This window comes from Physella acuta, unplaced genomic scaffold (assembly GCF_028476545.2).
Source record: "Physella acuta isolate Inbredline_101_S28 unplaced genomic scaffold, ASM2847654v3 ptg000430l, whole genome shotgun sequence".
Taxonomy (NCBI): Eukaryota; Metazoa; Mollusca; class Gastropoda; family Physidae; genus Physella; species Physella acuta.
The window spans coordinates 290,424-310,360 of NW_026731949.1; the positions used below are offsets into that span (position 1 = coordinate 290,424).

Genomic DNA, 19,937 nt, shown 5'->3' on the forward strand with positions numbered 1-19,937 from the left:
GCCAGGGTTTACACTAGCAGACTGGCTAAATGCCAGGGTTTACACTAGCAGACTGGCTAAATGCCAGGGTTTACACTAGCAGACTGGCTAAATGTCAGGGTTTACACCAGCAGTCTGATTAAATGAATTATTTCTCCTGCCTTTGGCACATTGCATCGGTCTAAAAATCACAGGCATTTTAGAATCATTTTACAACACTTTCACTGGTTACATAGAAAAAAAAACTTATTTTAACTAAATAATTTAATTTTTTAAATCTAAAATAAATTTCTCTAGGGTAGTGGTGATCCCACAATATCAGGCTCACATCTAACAGAAATAATTGAACCCAAAGAAAAGAAATGAGTGTGAGGATTCTACCTTCATCAGTTTCCTCAGTCTCTGACCGCCTCTTCCAGACAACTTCATCCTGCTCTTCTGGCAGCTGTGGACTTTTGACCTCTGACCCTCCATCACTCTGTTGGCCAGGTGAGTCTTCAGGTATTGTGTCCAGGTCAGCTGGTGAACCCTTGACCTCTGACCCCCCATCACTCTGTTGGCCAGGTGAGTCTTCAGGTATTGTGCTCAGGTCAGCTGGTGGCTTGACCACATCATCAAATGGACTCTCACCTGATACAACCAAAATGCTGGAGTCTATTCCTGCTGACTCCAGTAGACCGGAGTCATTGCCTGCTGACTCCAGTAGACCGGAGTCATTGTCTGCTGACTCCAGTAGACCGGAGTCATTGCCTGCTGACTCCAGTAGACCAGGGTCCTCTAGCACACCATCCTGCAGCTCAGGAACTAGCTTTAGCTCATCTGGTGTACCTCCCTCTGTGTTATGTCCCTTGGGTCCCGTTTGATGGGCCAGGCCACAGCTTTCATCAGATGGGAGACTGTCTGGTTTAGATGGGCTGGTAGGCTTAGATGGGCTGGTAGGTTTAGATGGGCTGGTAGGTTTAGATGGGCTGGTAGGTTTAGATGGGCTGGTAGGTTTAGATGGGTTGCTAGCAGAACTGCTTGACTTTGGGTCTACTGTGTCCTCTCTATCTGGAGAGGGTGACCCAGCTTTCTTCAAGGCTTCGCTGGACGAGCTGGATGACGCGACATCTTCTATGATGGTGGAATCAATGCTGGTGACGCACTCGCTAGAGTTGCAATCATGCAGCGTGTCAATGATGCACATGTCGCTGGTGTCCGTGTACGTGTAGATCTCCTTGTGGCACGTACTGCAGCGTGACGGGTACAGCTTGTCCTCCTCCACCTCCCTCGCCTCCCTCCGTCCTCTCGTCTTGACCGGTGACGACCTGGGCGAGGCTCTCTCCCCGCGGATGACCAGTGCCATGCTGTGTCTGGCGCCACAGCAGACGGCCATGACAGACTGGCCTGTCAACGTGTCCAGCCTGCGAGGGATGGGGGCATGCATGAGCTCCCCCAGGCCAAGTTGGACACCCGCACCCCAGGCCCAGACCTCACCATCTGTGGGGAAAAGTTCAGATTGTGGGGACCAGTTCTGGACAAGTTCAGATTGTGGGGACAAGTTCAAATTGTGGGGGACAAGTGCAGATTGTGGGGACAAGTTCAAATTGTGGGGACAAGTTCAGATTGTGGGGACAAGTTCAGATTGTGAGGACAAGTTAAGATTGTGGGGACAAGTTCAGATTGTGGGGACAAGTTCAGATTGTGGGGACAAGTTCAGATTGTGGGGACAAGTTCAGAGTGTGGGGACAGGTTCAGATTGTGGGGACATGTTCAGATTGTGGGGACATGTTCAGAGTGTGGGGACAAGTTCAGATTGTGGGGACAAGTTCAGATTGTGGGGACATGTTCAGAGTGTGGGGACAAGTTCAGATTGTGGGGACATGTTGAGATGTTCAGAGTGTTCAAATTGTGAGGACAAGTTAAGATTGTGGGAACAAGTTCAGATTGTGGGGACAAGTTCAGATTGTGGGGACAAGTTCAGATTGTGGGGACAAGTTCAGAGTGTGGGGACAGGTTCAGATTGTGGGGACATGTTCAGATTGTGGGGACATGTTCAGAGTGTGGGGACAAGTTCAGATTGTGGGGACAAGTTCAGATTGTGGGGACAAGTTCAGATTGTGGGGACAAGTTCAGATTGTGGGGACAAGTTCAGAGTGTGGGGACAGGTTCAGATTGTGGGGACAAGTTCAGATTGTGGGGACATGTTCAGATTGTGGGGACATGTTCAGATTGTGGGGACATGTTCAGATTGTGGGGACATGTTCAGATTGTGGGGACAAGTTCAGATTGTGGGGACATGTTCAGATTGTGGGGACAAGTTCAGATTGTGGGGACAAGTTCAGCTTGTGGGGACAACTTCAGATTGTGGGGACAAGTTCAGATTATTATTCTAATTAACAGCAAGTTTACAATGACTAGATAAACAAAGACAAAGTGTAGAAGAACTGACCAGTGGACAGCGCCAAAGTGTGCGTGTCCCCACAAGCCACTGACTTGACACACACACTGAGCGCTGGTTTGGGGACACCGTGCTGACAGAAGCCTTCGTTGACCTCCACCCCCACTCTGGTGGGCAGGGGTACCATGTCCAGACTTCCTGTCCCACACTGGCCATCTCTGGATGACCCCCAGCAGAACACCTGGCCATCCTCCGTCACCACAGCGCTGTGCTGCTTGCCACAGGCAATATTCACTGCGGGACCTGAGCAGATGGAAGGCTCAAACTTGTAAACTAGAGAAACTCTAGTCTAGTCAAACAAGATAGGTAAATTAAGTACAAAAATGAAAACATTTTAATAATTTAAAGAACTAAAAAAAGATGTTATATGATTTTCAAAAATGTTAATACATGAAGTTTATCTTTACCTATGAAATAAAAAGATCATAAAAATTAAACATAGTAATCCAACTTTTCTGAAAAAACACACAACATTTCCTGTTTGTGCCCAAGGGATGAAGACCTCGGTATATGAGGGATAGTGTGATCAGCAACATGCCACATACTTCCCTAACATAAGTCAGGTACCCATCTGTCTTCATGTACTGAGGGACATCCTACACTCTCAAGCCTAGGGATCCAAACTCAAGACTTTTGGGTTAGCAGTCATAAGATCTTCTGTCCAACCATGCCGTCCACCAATACCTGGATGTAGCATGTAGCAGTAACTGGATGTAGCATGTAGCACTAGCTGGATGTAGCATGTAGCACTAACTGGATGTAGCATGTAGCACTAGCTGGATGTAGCCAATGTTCTTACCTGACAATCCCTCAACTCTGATTGGCTCCTCAACAATCCGAGTGTCACATGACCCCAGTCCCAGCTGGCCCTGGTCATTGAGGCCGTTGACGTAGACCAGGCCGTCCTGTGAGAGAAACAAGCTGTGCTGTTGGCCCAGGGCCACCTCGGTGATGTTGACTTGGGTAAAAAGGTCAAAGGTCGTGAGGGTCAGGTCACCTACATAACCTCTCCATAAGCAGGCAGATACTGGTTTCTCTCTAGAAGGATGAAATCATCACAAAAACCAAACAATGACTGAATGATATATTAAGCTCCTGGTCAACAAAACCATCAGTTAAATCTGAACTAAAACTATGGACCTCGAATGTTGCTCTTGATTTGCTATATATTCTCATATTATGAAAATTCCTTATCTAAATTTTAAGAGTTAATTATTTTGGTACCCATTGATTAGTAGTGGTGGATATTGGTAAAGGAAAAATGGCTAAAAATGATATTTTAATCCTTGACAAGCTTGCAGTAAGAGTATTATTATCAACTACAATAAAAGTTCTGTAAATTTGGAGTTTTTCTAAATTAATATCTTTAAGTAAATTCTAATGGTTGGAGAGGTTATATACCTACATATTTTTTTAAAACGGCTGAGTAAAATTTAAAAATAATTCACACACACATTTTTTTATAAAGGAAACATTTTTACTTTTGATATATTTACAAATCATTTAAAAAAATTATGAAAAAAAAAAAAACCAACTAAAAATAAAGCCTTCAATTTAATTTGGGGTAGTGTAACCTTACTAAAGCTATATACCAGTGTGACTAAATATAAAAGCCTGTGCACTCATATAAATTATATTTCATAGAGAGTTTGTTGACAAGTTGTGAGCAGCCATGCTTTTATTATTACAGTTAAATAAAATCCTTTCTACAAAACAGTATACACTTTTTTTTTAACTTAATGCAGGAGAAAAGTCTAAAAAGCATATGACCCATCTTTTACCTGTAGTTAAATCTACTTCTAAAAATGATTTTAGTGATCCAAACTATTGATTAAACATAAAATTTGAGTAGGAGGTCGTCTATAAACCATGTCTAGGCTGATGTGTGCGGGAGGGGAGTTCAGAAAATATACCATCAGTGCTTTTCGCTGTCATTTTGCATTTTTAAAATAGTTACCTACCTCAAAGTACGCTACAGTGACTGAGCTCAGTTTTAAGAAATGATGGGGGGCAATTTTATTTTGTAGGCAAGGAGTGCCGAGGTGTAATGTCAGTTTAGTTAGTTAGGGAATGGGTCTTTTTTTGTAATGACTTTAATGACGTAATGTCATGATTTAATTATCCATCTACTCTATCATGAGATCACATAGATTCTTATGATTCTAGATCTAATCTAGATCTATGTGAATATTGTGATTATTATATTTTTTTGGGGGGGGGGGGGCTGATTTTTCGGAGGAACAAATTCAATGGCTATATAGGCCCTACTAACTATCCTAATTTATAAAAGCCCAATGTGCGCACATCTCTCTCTCTCTCTCTCTCTTTCTCTGTCCGCAAAAAATTTTCGCCGGACATCACGTCAGAATCGGCAGCGATATATCGAGAATTTTTTACGGACTTTTGTTGAAAATAATATGTTAGATGTTTTAAATGTATAACCACAATTTTATTTAAAGAAGAAAAATAAAAATTTAAGGCGTATTCGAATGTAGAGAAACAGTATTATTTATGCAACCGGAAAAGCATTAATATATGTGAAAAAGAACGCATAAAACTGTGACGTCACTATTGCTTATACATTAACTATTGACGTCATCTGCCTAAATAGCGAAGATGTTAGTGTACATTAAACCACGCAGGTGGTGCGGGTTCGAGACACACCAAGTCAACTTGGTTAATGTATTTATTTTTATTATGCTCGGGCTAAACTTAAAAAAAAATTCTTTTAGGAATCTAGATCTAGATCTAGATTGTCGGGTGTCCGATAGGGCACTTCCCGGCGCCGCAGGCGCTTCAAATTTGGCAGGATCTTGCCTTGGGGCGACAGAACACGGGGGCCGGTTGGCCGAAAAGTCTACGATGAGGGGGTCAAAACTGACCTCGACTGACCGGTACCTTATATGAGCTATAAATCGAAAAAAAATGTCCACGGATTAAACCTCTTCATAACTCTTGAGGTCGTAGACCGACCCTCGGGCGAATTAATTAAGCATGCAAATTCTCAATGTTTTCGAAAGCCTAAGCGAAGCTGGGCAGCATGCCTAGTATAGTATAGTATTAGTAATGACTAGTAGTAGGGTAAAGGAGGGCGTTAAGAGCCGTGTGGTATTAAGCCCCAATCAACACCCCACCCCCACAAAACCCCCAATAACACTGCTAATCTTCTTCTGAGGTAACAACAACTGCTGTTCTTTGATAACAGAGAAGCAGAGGATTCATTTTATGTAATTTATGACCCACTTGGTCCAATAGGGAGAGGATGAGACAGGATTTAATCCCACTGCTCTTTCCCTAAAATTTCTCATCTCCATAAAACCATTTTGTGAACTTTTTTTCCAAATAGACATAACTTGGGAAACTTCACTTTGTAATAAACCAAATGAGTTTTTCAAGCCCATTCTTTGTTCCTGTATTAGAGCATTGGTTGTTGTACATTTTAACACTATTTTTATAGCTATGGCTAGAATAGTTTTATTTTGGTGAATTTTTTTTGCACAGTGATTATTGGTGCCAAAACAAAATGGTCGACATTTGTCCCATTTTACCATGCTATAAAGTTTTTATCATTATCAGAGTAAAACTTGACTGATCATTACCATAATGGTTTTATTTGTTAGATAAAAACTAAATCTACATGAATACATTAATTTTGTCCACTAGCTTGCCTGTTCAGAAAAGTTATAACAGATACTGTTATGTGGCTCTTGAAACCCTATGTGCAAGTTTCTCATTTATTAGACCACTGAATATGACACTGGTATAGGAATAGTTAACACAAAATGTATAAATTGTTAAACAGACTTGTGTCTAAATGATAGAAATACAATTCTAACCTGATAAAAAGTAAAAATTCAGCCATCTTATGTTAGCCAGGTAATTTTTTAAATGGTACACATACTTATTACCCCTAAGGGGCAATACAGCCGACTCAGCCCCCACCTGTTTCTAACCAACCATAAAACTTCTAAACTCTTTGTAGGTAACAGGAATAAATGTTCTTAGGTCTCAGCCAATCTGGGGTGGTATGTTATGTAATTTATGACCCTCATGGTCCAGCAGGGAAGTAAACAGACCACTGCTTCCCCCCCCCGTGTACAATTTCTTACCCCCATGATACCCAGCCCCCACCAGTTTCTGGCCCACCATAAAACTTCATTTCTTTGTAGGTAACATGGATTACAGTTACAGATCTCAGACAATCTGGGGTGGCATGTTATGTAATATATGACCTTCATAGTCTAGCAGGGTGGAGACCAAAGAGGAATCAGTACCACTGCTCTCCCCTCACAATTTCTCACCTCCATGATAGCCAGACCCCATCTGTATCTAACCCACCATAAAACTTCATCTCTTTGTAGGTAACATGGACTAAGTTCTTAGATCTCAGCCAATCAGAGATAGCATCTCCTTATGTAATTTATGGCCCTCAGGGTCCAGCAAGGAGAAAAAAGGGGAAACCAATACCACTGCTCTCCCCTAACAATTTCTCACCCCCATGATACCCAGCCCCCACCTGTATCTAACCCACCATAAAACTTATCTCTTTGTAGGTAGCATGGACTTAGTTCTTAGATCTCAGCCAACCAGAGATAGCATCTCCTTATGTAATTTATGGCCCTCAGGGTCCAGCAAGGAGAACAAAGGGGAAACCAGTACAACTGCTCTCCCCTCAACATTTCTCACCTCCATGTCATGTTATGTAATGTATAGCACACATGGCTTATCAGGGGAAAGCATTAAGGCAGATTAGTTAGTACCACCCCTTTTTACATACAAGAATGTTAAATCTGGACAGCTACACACTAGTATACTAGCTACACACTAGGCATACTAATGTGCCTACTGTAAACTACTAGACTGTAGGCCCTATGTAGTATGTAAACCTGCGATTGTATCAATTGTAGACTGGGCCCATTGGGGCCTAGTGATAGCTAGTATCAGTTAAAGTGTGTGTACACAGCATTAACTATTTTGGGGTTAGAAATTAATTATTTTTATTGCGGAGTTAGTCTAAACTAGGAGATAATACTTATTGCCCCATTGCCCGGCTCCTTTCGCCCCAAATGCTGATTTTGGGGGTATGACAATAAATGTTCAATTAAACCCATTTAAAGTATATTTAATAGACTTTGTTATTATTTTTATATTATGTAAGATATGTTAGAATAATTTTGCCATATTTTCAATACTAAAAAATTCTTAGATTAGTAGAAATCTTTAAAAATGTACAGGTGCTAAAAAGTGTGGCTCTTAACGCCCTCCTTTACCCTATAGGCCTAATATTACTATAATTTAATCATGATAATAAATCAAACAAATTTGAAATGCCAATGACTAACTTAAGTAACTTTTCCTTTCCATTTTGTTGCAGTTCTTCACCAAGACAAGCTTCATCAACTTCAGATTTAACTACAGAAACTTTGGTATTCGACATTGTCAATTGTTGTGCTGTGTTCTACGCTACACAAACTGACTCAGCTAACTAAATTTACAGCCCCCTAAGCCACAAAGTCTCTTTTATTTTTCGAATTAATTTAGAGCTAGATTTAGATGTAAGCATATTATTAGAAATTCCCAAAGGAAGGAAAATTGTTTTTTATCATCCATTGTTAATTAATAAATATAAAGAAGTCTCCAGTTTGCGTTTTTAAATAACTAGCAAAACAACATGAACAGTGTAAATACCAATACAACATAAAAAAATTCGTAGTGTTCCGAGAAATCAGATCGCTATGATTATATATATATATACTAGGCATACTGCCTAGCTTCGCTTAGGTTTTTAAATAACATTTGAGGATTTGAATACTTAATTATTTAGCGATGGATTGGGTGTGGAGTGCTTTAAGTTAAACAGTAATGCTAACTTTAGAAAAAAAAATGTTTTTGTTTGTCATTGAAATACCGTTCTCAGAGAAATATTGGAAAGTACGCAATGTATAACTAAAATGGAATTAGAACTACACAGGTTCCATGAACAGTATATCTCATAGTTTATATTACATTGCCTTTAGAAATTTATTTATTTATTTAATTAGGATACGTAACTGAATTAACAACTTAATTTTGTACTAAAACAAATGCTATACTTCGTCATTTTCTGTTTCTGTTTAAAATAGTATACAATTATTTGAAAAATAATAATTTTACAAACGTTACCTCCCTTGAAAACTGAACGTATGACGTAAGTCTTTGTTTACTTTTTTTTTTACAAACAGTACACATAAGTTATATGCTTATATAAGAAATTATGGTATACGAACATATTTAACGACTATATTGGCTGTTTCCGACGGGATAAATTATTTTTGTTACCTTCCAGGGTTGGTCTACGACATCATATAATATTAAGGGGATCGTTCGTCTATATATATATATATATATATATATATATATATATATATATATATATATATATATATATATATATATATATATATCATATAAGGAGAATTTCACTCACGATCAACTTTTAGCCCTCGTCGAGGGGTTTGAGTCTGACCAACAGTTTTTCCATACGGCATAGTCATCTATAGTAGTGTATGCAAAAACTTAGCATGATGTACAGACGTTAAGTAACCTAAAAATTGTGTTAAAATTTCCCTGTTTTTGCCATAAAATACAAAGATTATATAGCGAAATACGACTGGTCAGTTTTGACCCATTTCCTGATTTTTCCAGGACATGGCGAGTTTTTTGTGACACCCCAAGGCCTTCTTCTACCACCTCACAAAATTTCAAGGGGGGGGGGTCGTCGGAGGAAATTTTTTTCGTAATAGAGCTCATATAAAGAGAATTTCTCTCGCGGTCACTTTTTAGCCCTCGTTGATGGCTTTGAGTGAAACCGACAGTTTTCCCTAAAGGTCAAGCCATTTACCTAAGAGTATGCAAAAAAATAGCCAGATATACTGAGTTTAAGTACCCTAAAATCCGCTTTGAAATGACCCTCTGTTTTTGCCATAAAATACAAAGATTATATAGGGAAATACAGCTGGTCAGTTTTGACCCCTTTACGAAGTTTTCCCAGATATGCCGAGTTTTTTTGTGACACCCCAAGGCGTTCTCCTATCACCTCACAAAATATCAAGGGGGGTCGTCGGAGGAATTTTTTTTTCGTAATAGAGCTCATATAAAGAGAATTTTACTCGCGGTCACTTTTTAGCCCTCGTCGATGGCTTTGAGTGAAACCGACAGTTTTCCCTAAAGGTCCATCCATTTACCTAAGAGTATGCAAAGCATTAGCCAGATATACTGAGTTTAAGTACCCTAAAGCCTGCGTTGAAATGACCCTCTGTTTTTCCTATAAAATACAAAGATTATATAGGGAAATACAACTAGTCAGTTTTGACCTCTTTACGAAGTTTTCCCAGATAAGCCGAGTTTTTTGTGACACCCCAAGGCGATCTCCTACCACCTCACAAAATATCAAGGGTGGTCGTCGGAGGAAATTTTTTTTCGTAATAAAGCTCATATAAAGAGAATTTCACTCGCGGTCACTTTTTAGCCCTCGTCGAGGGCTTTGAGTGAAACTGACAGGTCTGCCCTACGGCCAAGCCATTTACCAATAAACATGCCAAACATTAGCCAGATGTAAAGAGGGTAAGTGCCCTAAAATCCATTTTGAAATGACCCTATGTTTTTCCCATAAAATACAAAGATTATTATATGGAAATACGACTGGTCAGTTTTGACCCATTTCACAATTTTTCCCGGACATGGCGAGTTTTTTGTGACACCCCAAGGCGTTCTCCTACCACCTCACAAAATTTCAAGGGGGGTCGTCGGAGGATTTTTTTTTTCGTAATATAGCCCATATTAGGCGCCGGTCAGTCGAGGTCAGTTTTGACCCCCTCTCCGTAGACTTTTCGGCCAACCGTCACCGGCCTTCGTGTTCTATCGCCCGAAGGCACCATCGTGCCAAATTTGACGCGTCTGCGGCGCCGGGAAGTGCCCTATCGGGCACTTGACCACTTTGCTTTATATATAGATATGATTAGGCCTTTACAGTGGCGTAGGCAGGGGGGGGTTAGGGGGGGTCATAACCCCCCCCCCATAGACCCCTCGGTATAGATATATAAAGTATGAGGGGGGGTGTAAATCGAAAATTTGAGGGGGGGGGGTGCAAATCGAAAGTTTGAGGGGGGAGGGGTGCAAATCGAAAGTTTGAGGGGGGGGGGGGTGCAAAATGAAAGTTTGAGGGGGGGGGTGCAAATCGAAAGTTGTTTGTCCCCGGGTAAAAATTGGAACCCCCCCCCCTTTAGACGATCCTGGCTACGCCACTGGGCCTATATATATTGTATAGTATATAATATATATAGACGTATATATATATATATATATATATATATATATATATATATATATATATATATATATATATATATATATATATATATATATATATATATATACATATATGCGCTGCATAAAAAAATAAATCTAGATCTATATATTATTTATTACATCTTTTTGCTACACAGTCATAATGGTAACACTAAAATCGAGTTACTCAATACAATAGATCTATACATACTATTTCCCTCTTCTTGTTAGCTACCTCTTACAGTTGTACATTGTTTGCATCGACAATAAAAAGTTGCCTTTCCATTACCAAAAAATACCTTGCTCTACAATTATTGTATATATTCCGATTTAGAAGAAATGCTGAATATGCGGTAAAAAACATCGAACAAGCCAAGAAGTTAAGTTACTTGAAATGGGAACACACTAAACTCATTGATTGGAACAGAACTTTGTTTTATGCTTGTCGCGCAAAAAAATTTCCTGCATGCTTAAATAGTGGAGTGTGGTATAATGTTATTATAGATCTAATATGTTTATGAATTTTTAAAATGTTCATTATTATTTCCTTATTATTTCAACATTCTATCAATTGAAAAAAAAAACAGATAAATACTACAGTATTTATACTACAATTTATATTTTTTTAATTAGTAGTAAAGTGGTATGGAGGGTGATGGTTGGAAGTGTATGCTGGACATAGTGCAAGTGTTTTTATGTGACAGTGGGAGGGTTTATGTGGAGTAGTGCAGCTTTTATAACAGTTGTCTAAGTTTGTATGTTTGGAACTAATATAGCTTGATATAATTAAATTATTTTGATAAATCAATTGGTTTCCAATAGGTGGGCTACATATATTGGATGAAAAGTTTTTTTCATGTTGTTATTTCATGTTATTTCATGTTGTTTCCATTAACTCCAACCCAAAGAGACAACTGAAAATCTAACGGAAGATAAATTTGATACTACTAATGCCTGTATGACTGGCTTTACATGCAGATATTTGTGTACTTTCCATTCATCACCATCTGCAGGCACAGTAAGTTAAGTAACTCAGGCAAGGCAAACTTGACATACACGGTGATAGTGTGGTCAGTTCTGTGATCATGAGTCTGATCAGTGACCTCTATAGTGTGGTCAGTTCTGTGATCAGTCACCCCTATAGTGTGGTCAGTCACCTTTACCTTTCCCTCAATGAGTCAGGTATTTATCTGAGCATGTTGGATTCAGTCAACAGTGTCCTGGAGACTATAGTCAGAGATTCAATATTTCAGATGAGCAAACCACTACACTACCACACTGATTAAGAGAACAAGAATTTAATAAGCACTAAACACATTTTGTTGCACAGTTTATTTTATTCATTAGAGACTACAAAGTTACAATTTTTAGGCCATTGTTTTTACTAAATGATGAGGACAAAAACATGGACTGGATGTTGACTTCACTAGATGAAGACAGCCATGATGTACACTGTGGCTATAAATAGAAGTTGCTGATGAGATGTGACACTAGATACACAGTTGGGCTGTGGATAAACACAACACATCATTGGCAGCATTTTATCTTTAGCATTATATAGGTCTAAGTGAATAGACTCTCTCTCTCTCTCTCTCTCTCTCTCTCTCTCTATATATATATATATATATATATATATATATATATATATATATATCTTTATTTATTTATTTATTTATTTATTTTTATATACATGAGCTATTTGACGCCAACGTTCGTTTTAAAGAGTGATATACTATGGATACGATGGTTCACAAACATCTTTCACTGTGTTAAATCAGGCACGTCTGCCAGCTGAACACTACACGTCTCAAAATGCACTATTGGCAATTGGAAGGGTGAAAATTGACGCCTCGGGCTCCCCTGTAAACACTGTTGCGCCTACGTTCGTTTAAAGGGTGCGAAACACTTTGAATACGATAGATTACTATATTTATAGAATAAATCTTGCCAGGCGTGTCCGCCGGTGCCCTGGCATGTATGTGACTTGCAACACCCCGGGCTCGCATGATGCAAGAAATAAAGCGCCTGTTTTGTTTACATTAAAACTCAATTTTCAAAAAAGAACACCACGCGTCTCAAAAATACACAATTGGTAACGCATAGATGTAAACCTCTGAAAGTATTGCATCAGCCTGCAGCAACGCGCGGGACGGGATCGCTAGCTACTAATACAATGCAATGTCTACATCACAACCAGCTCTTATCAACAAATATAAAGCAATGATCAAACCTGAGCTGCTGATGTGAAGATGTTGTTGGAGCTGACCACCTGACCACCTGTTGACAAAATTGTCATTAGTTTAATCATATGCGGCTCTTGGTTAAATGAAAGACTGCTTGATGTTAAATAAAAAATATATCAAGGGTCTCCAAACTTTTCAGCCCGAGGGCCGCATTAACTATGAAATATCAGTTCGGTTTCCAGAGTTTCTTTAAGGCATCTCTTAAGGTAGACCTTCCCCCCCGAGGAAGGTCTACCGCCCGCCCTCCCTCCCCAACGAAATATAATATATAATAATAATTCATATAGAAATATTTACAAATTTCAAGTGTCCACCCCACCCCCCCCCCCCCCCCCACGGAGAAAAAGTCTGGAAGAAACACTTTCGGGGGTCGACAACACACTCGAGGTCGAAGTTTGCTCTCAAATTGAAAAAGTTTGTTCTCACGGGTATGTTGTTTCAAAATTTGAAAGGTACTTTGATGCAGAAGTTTTAATATTAGGAAAAGTACTTTGATGCAGAAGTTTTAATATTAGGAAAGGTACTTTGATGCAGAAGTTTTAATATTAGGAAAGGTACTTTGATGCAGAAGTTTTAATATTAGGAAAGGTACTTTGATGCAGAAGTTTTAATTTTAGGAAAGGTACTTTGATGCAAACTTTTAATATTAGGAAAGTCATCTTTGTGCAAAAACTTATAAAAACCCACCCGCCCTTCTTTGAACGTGTCTCTAAGGAAGTCATTTTCTTGCAATTCAGTGACCTCCAGCTGCAGTTTATCTTTGCAATTTGCCACATTTGCTTCAAATGGGCTTTGAAACAGTCTCACTTTTTCAGCCTTTAAATCCAAGTCAGAGAACCTACTGAAACTGCTGGAGGTCTTTGATGATCCTGTACTTTTAAGGAAGTCACCTATTTCTTCTTAACTTAAAAGTTCAGCTTAGAGCTTTCTCGCAAAATTAGCCATCTTTCTGATACTGAAATATGGTAAATCTTGCGAACTAAACTCTGAACTATCCATGGTTAGATATCCTCTTCGGTAACAGTGGCATACATTCTATGTAGGGAAGCCAGCGCTTGTGTTATGCTCATGTCTTCATCCACACCTCTAATGTACACAAACAGTTGAGAGGCGGAACAACTGTCCAGCGACTCAACCTTTGCAATTGAATAATGGCGAAGCTTGCTTGCATATTTCGCTATTTGAGTCACGATGTTTTCACCAATGTCTGCAACACGGCGGGAAATTGTATTTGCACCCAAAGCTACATTTTTCAAATTGTTTTGAATTTTCTGTGCAAAGTTCCTCAGTCACTTCTAAGAACATTTATTCAGTGGACGAAAAAATCGTCAAGGGCCGGATGAAATGACCTCGCGGGCCGTAGTTTGGATTACCCGGGACTAAATGAAGACGGCTTTATGTTAAATACAAATATGTCGACTAAATGAAGACGGCTTGATGTTAAATACAAATATGTCGACTAAATGATAGACGGCTGAATGTTAAATACAAATATGTCGACTAAATGATGGCTTGATGTTAAATAAAAATATGTCGACTAAAATGTTTAAATTGTGTTTGCATGACTGAGTAAGTTTATGTCAAGGTCTTACCTTTAGCTACCATGTCTCACCTTTAGCTACTGTCTCACCTTTAGCTTCTATCTCGCCATTAGCTACTATGTCTCACCTTAGCTAATGTCTCACCTTTAGCTACTGTCTCACCTTTAGCTACTGTCTCACCTTTAGCTAATGTCTCACCTTTAGCTAATGTCTCACCTTTAGCTACTGTCTCACCTTTAGCTACTATGTCTTACCTTTAGCTACTGTCTCACCTTTAGCTAATGTCTCACCTTTAGCTACTGTCTCACCTTTAGCTACTATGTCTTACCTTTAGCTACTGTCTCACCTTTAGCTACCATGTCTCACCTTTAGCTAATGTCTCACCTTTAGCTTCTATCTCGCCATTAGCTACTATGTCTCACCTTAGCTAATATCTCACCTTTAGCTACTGTCTCACCTTTAGCTACTGTCTCACCTTTAGCTAATGTCTCACCTTTAGCTAATGTCTCCCCATTAGCTACTATGTCTCACCTTAGCTCATGTCTCACTTTTAGCTACTGTCTCACCTTTAGCTACTGTCTCACCTTAGCTAATGTCTCACTTTTAGCTACTGTCTCACCTTTAGCTACTGTCTCACCTTTAGCTACCGTGTCTTACCTTTAGCTAATGTCTCACCTTTAGCTACCATGTCTCACCTTTAGTTACCATGTCTCACCTTTAGCTAATGTCTCACCTTTAGCTACTATCTCACCTTTAGCTAATGTCTCACCTTTAGCTAATGTCTCACCTTTAGCTACTGTCTCACCTTTAGCTAATGTCTCACCTTAGCTACTGTCTCACCTTTAGCTACAATATCCTCCAGAGCCTGAGCTGATGTTGTAGCAGCCACACCTCTACAAGCGTCTTTCACCACGAATGTCTTGAACCCTGTCACAGATAGTGTATGTCAATCTATGAACCCTGTCACATATATTTTATATCAGTCTGTGACCCCTGTGATAGATGGTGTATGTCAGTCAATGAACCCTGTCACAGATTGTGTGTGTCAGTCTATGAACCCTGTCACATATTATGTATGCCAGTCTATGAACCCTGTTACAGATAGTGTATGTCAGTCAATAAACCCTGTCACAGATGGTGTATGTCAGTCTATGAACCCTGTGACAGATAGTGTATGTCAATCTATGAACCCTGTCACAGAAAATGTATGCTAGTCTCTGAACCCTGTGATAGATGGTGTATGTTAGTCTATGAACCCTGCGACAGTGTATTTCAGTCTATGAACCCTGTGACATATAGTGTATGTCAGTCTATGAAACCTGTCACAGATGGTGTATGTCAGTCTATAAACCCTGTCAAAGATAGTGTATGTCAGCATATGTACCCTTTGACAGTGTATGTCAGTCTATGAACCCTGTCACAGATTGTGTGTCAGTCTATGAACCCTGTCACAGATGATGTATGCCAGTCTATGAACCCTGTGACAGATAGTGTATGCCAGTCTATGAACCCTGTCACAGAAAGTGTATGTCAGTCTATGAACCTTGTCAAAGATGGCTTGTATAGTCTGAGTTGATCTTAATCTACTAGGGAGAAATAGAATGTCTACAGCAGTGACTAAATTAATCAAACAATAAAAAAATTGCCTACGCGGCTACGTATTTTTTACCCAGCTAAAATTTGTGACCGACTCTATAACAAGTCATCGTATAGACTCTAGATTCTAAATCCACTTGAAAGTGGAGGTTTTCGGAATTTGATAAGAAACTAAGTGCTTTTGTTATAAACAAACAGGCCATTTAAAAAAAAAATTATAAAGTAAAGAGATAGGGGCATTCCTGAAAAGAGTGTAAACTGAATGCCTAAGATTTTCCAACTATTTTTATCAAACTTAAAAAAAAGTACCTAGCTCAATGGCGTCTTTAGCCGTGTAATACACGCAGTAGTCGAGTGCGAGCCCAACAATATACACGGTATCGATACCACGGCTTGTCAACTCATTTTTAAGTTTGGTTTCGCCAAAACGTCCATTGTCGTAGAAGGCCGAATAAGAATCAACCTATGAATGACGTGAAAGATTTTTTTACAACATTGTTTACAGCACAATGGTGTCTACCGAATGTAGATATAAAGGGTTTTTATTTTAAAATACGTGTTTTGAAATTACAAACCTGACAGTGGTTTCCCTTATATATGATGACGTCATTAGCAGTTGTGAACAACGATTCAGCAATATTCGATGACGTAGGACCGGATGTGACGTTCTGCACACAGTGTACGGGCCAAACCATTTGTTGTATTTTTTTGTTTGTTCCAGTTGGTGGACACTTGACAAGGTCTGGTACAGTGGTGGGGTAGTCTTGGTCAGAACACAGGTGACCTGGGTACAACAAAATACAGGTGACCTGTGTACAACAAAACACAGGTGACCTGGGTACAACAGGTGACCTGGGTACAACAGGTGACCTGGGTACAACAGGTGACATGGGTACAACAGGTGACCTGGGTACAACAGATAGGTGACCTGGGTACAACTGGTGACCTGGGTACAACAGGTGACCTGTGTACAACAGATAGGTGACCTGGGTACAACAGGTGACCTGGGTACAACTGGTGACCTCGGTACAACAGGTGACCTGGGTACAACAGGTGACCTGTGAACAACAGATAGGTGACCTGGGTACAACAGGTGACCTGTGTACAACAGGTGACCTCGGTACAACAGGTGACCTGGGTACAACAGGTGACCTGAATACAACAAAACACAGGTGACCTAGGTACAACAAAACACTGATGACCCGGGTACAACAGGTGATCCGGGTACAACAGGTGACATGGGTACAACAGGTGACCTGGGTACAACAAAACACAGGTGACCTGGGTACAACAGGTGACATGGGTACAACAGGTGACCTGAGTACAACAGGTGACCTGTGTACAACAGATAGGTGACCTGGGTACAACAGGTGACATGGGTACAACAGGTGACCTGTGTACAACAGGTGACCTGGGTACAACAGGTGACATGGGTACAACAGATAGGTGACCTGGGTACAACAGGTGACATGGGTACAACAGGTGACCTGTGTACAACAGGTGACCTCGGTACAACAGGTGACATGGGTACAACAGGTTAGCCTGTGTACAACAGGTGACCTGGGTACAACAGGTGACATGGGTACAACAAGTGACCTGGGTACAACAGGTGACCTGGGTACAACAGATAGGTGACCTGGGTACAACAGGTGACCTGTGTACAACAGGTGACCTCGGTACAACAGGTGACCTGGGTACAACAGGTGACCTGGGTACAACAAAACACAGGTGACCTGGGTACAACAGGTGACCCGTGTACAACAAAACACAGGTGACCTTGGTACAACAGGTGACCTGTGTACAACAGGTGACCTCGGTACAACAGGTGACCTGGGTACAACAGGTGACCTGAATACAACAAAACACAGGTGACCTAGGTACAACAAAACACTGATGACCCGGGTACAACAGGTGATCCGGGTACAACAGGTGACCTGGGTACAACAAAACACAGGTGACCTGGGTACGACAGGTGACCCGTGTACAACAAAACACAGGTGACCTTGGTACAACAGGTGACCTGGGTACAACAAAACACAAGTAAACCTGGGTACAACAAAGTCACATGGGTACAACAGAAACGTTCCCTATCTACCAAATGGTGGGCCAACAGATAAACATTTGATAGCAGCCGTTGCTAGGGTTACCGTCCAACGTGTAGGTGAGGTTGATGACGTCACCAACGTTCTTGCCAGGATGAGAAGCAGCGAAGGACACGTGATCAGGACAGTGCCAGTCTTTAGACATGACGACGACGTCAAACTCGTCACCAAACTCTTTTCTTACTCTAGGATAGAAGGATAAGTTAGGATAAGGTAGGATAAGTTAGGATATGGTAGGACATGGTGGAAACATATTCCATTGGTTGATGGAAACACATGGCAGCTTTTAAATATTATTTGTAGATTTCGTTTGATACAGATTACTAGCCCCTCCCCCCCTCACCTGTTAATGACGGGTATAATCTGGCTGCCATTAGACACAGCCCCCCCCCCTTTCACCTGTTAATGACGGGTATAATCTGGCTGCCATTAGACACAGCCCCCCCCTCACCTGTTAATGACGTGTATAATCTGGCTGCCATTAGACACAGCCCCCCCCTCACCTGTTAATGACGTGTATAACCTGGCTGCCATTAGACACAGCCAGACTCCCACCCTCCACAAAACAATCCTGGACGTCGATGATTAGCAAGGCTGTTCTGGTGTTTTTTCTCTCGGCTGATGTCGCGGTGTTTAGTAAACCCAGCAGGTAACAATACCAGAGGAGGTGGGGGAATGCCATTGTTCTGGTGGAGGTGAGAGGAATCTGTTAATTGGTTGGTTCATATATGTCACGTGGTTAGATTGATAATTGCTATCAAAGCTTTAATAATTAATTTAGCACAGATTTAATATGTACGTAAATGTTTTGATACAATCTTTAAAATATAAGGACAAAGCAACTTTTTAAACTGCTTTTAGTAACGATCATAAAAAGAAAGAGGTGCTTCATTTTAAGTGTATACATGAAAGATAATTAGGGCCTCCTCAAATGAACCTTTAATACAATTTTATTTAAGCAGAACTTATAAAACAATTTGAACAGTCGTGCATGAAATATTTACTACTCGATCATAGCGTTAAAATTTAGCAATAGGAAAGAAATCCTCCAGCATTGTCGAATTTTCTAAAATAAGTTTTTAAAATATCGTAATTCTATTTCTTCGGCTTTAACTTAAATAATTTCCTTTAGTGTAAGGCCACCTAGAAGACGAGACAAACCAAAACACGTTTAGCCATGTCAACAATAATTATCTGGCACCCCTCAGTCAGCTGAGACAATGCCTACACTGTAAACATCTCATACACGTTTATTTATGAAAACACATTTCTTAGTGTTTAAAATAATTTCATAATCTTCATATACCTGTTAAACTTAAACAAAAACTACACCTATAAACGAGCCTTAAAGAACACAAACAAATACAACACAAACTTTACCACATCAGCTAATCCAGCACTAGTAGGCCGTGTGTTTCTCTACAGACTTTACACACAAAAAAAAGATCGGAATTTCTGAGCAACTCTTTTGACTATTTCAAATTGGTGCGCAATTTTTAATTACTTTTAATAAGCTAGATCTATATGTCAATTTTCATAAACTGTTTAAAAAAGCTATATGTCAATTTTCATAAACTTTGTTTAAAAAAAAGTTAAACTGTGTTTATATTTAGATTACAAATCTAGTTTTTCAACAGCTGTAGCCTACAAAGCTCATTATTTCAGGCCTGTGTTAACATCACTATAGACTTGAAGAAAATTATTCTATATA

General features: G+C 39.9%; 2 protein-coding genes across 4 annotated transcripts in view; both read right to left on the reverse strand.

Annotated features, from left to right (window-relative positions):
* LOC131942869 (alsin) overlaps positions 1-8,042 on the reverse strand; it is a 31,887-nt gene extending 23,845 nt beyond the window's left edge. Inside the window, exons 1-4 of the mRNA XM_059302828.1 lie at positions 7,762-8,042; positions 3,219-3,457; positions 2,411-2,662; positions 361-1,458 (exon numbers count right to left, since the gene is read on the reverse strand). Of these exons, the coding sequence (XP_059158811.1) occupies positions 361-1,458; positions 2,411-2,662; positions 3,219-3,457; positions 7,762-7,856 (1,684 nt within the window). The 5' untranslated portion in view covers positions 7,857-8,042. The remainder of the gene's footprint in view (positions 1-360; positions 1,459-2,410; positions 2,663-3,218; positions 3,458-7,761) is intronic.
* Positions 8,043-12,061: 4,019 nt separating this feature from the next.
* On the reverse strand, positions 12,062-18,923 carry LOC131942875 (nicotinamidase-like). Of its 3 annotated transcripts, none has more exons than XM_059302837.1 (8): positions 18,750-18,923; positions 18,570-18,589; positions 18,272-18,411; positions 16,700-16,908; positions 16,434-16,587; positions 15,369-15,455; positions 12,975-13,021; positions 12,062-12,251 (listed from the first exon to the last, which is right to left on the reverse strand). In XM_059302837.1, the coding sequence occupies exons 1-8, from the start codon at positions 18,906-18,908 to the stop codon at positions 12,171-12,173; spliced, it is 897 nt and encodes a 298-aa protein (XP_059158820.1). In that variant the 5' UTR covers positions 18,909-18,923; the 3' UTR covers positions 12,062-12,170. The 3 variants fall into 3 exon arrangements, with proteins under 3 accessions (XP_059158820.1, XP_059158821.1, XP_059158819.1); XM_059302838.1 differs by lacking the exon at positions 18,570-18,589 and adding an exon at positions 18,626-18,645; XM_059302836.1 differs by lacking the exon at positions 18,570-18,589 and adding an exon at positions 18,678-18,697.
* Positions 18,924-19,937: the final 1,014 nt, after the last annotated feature.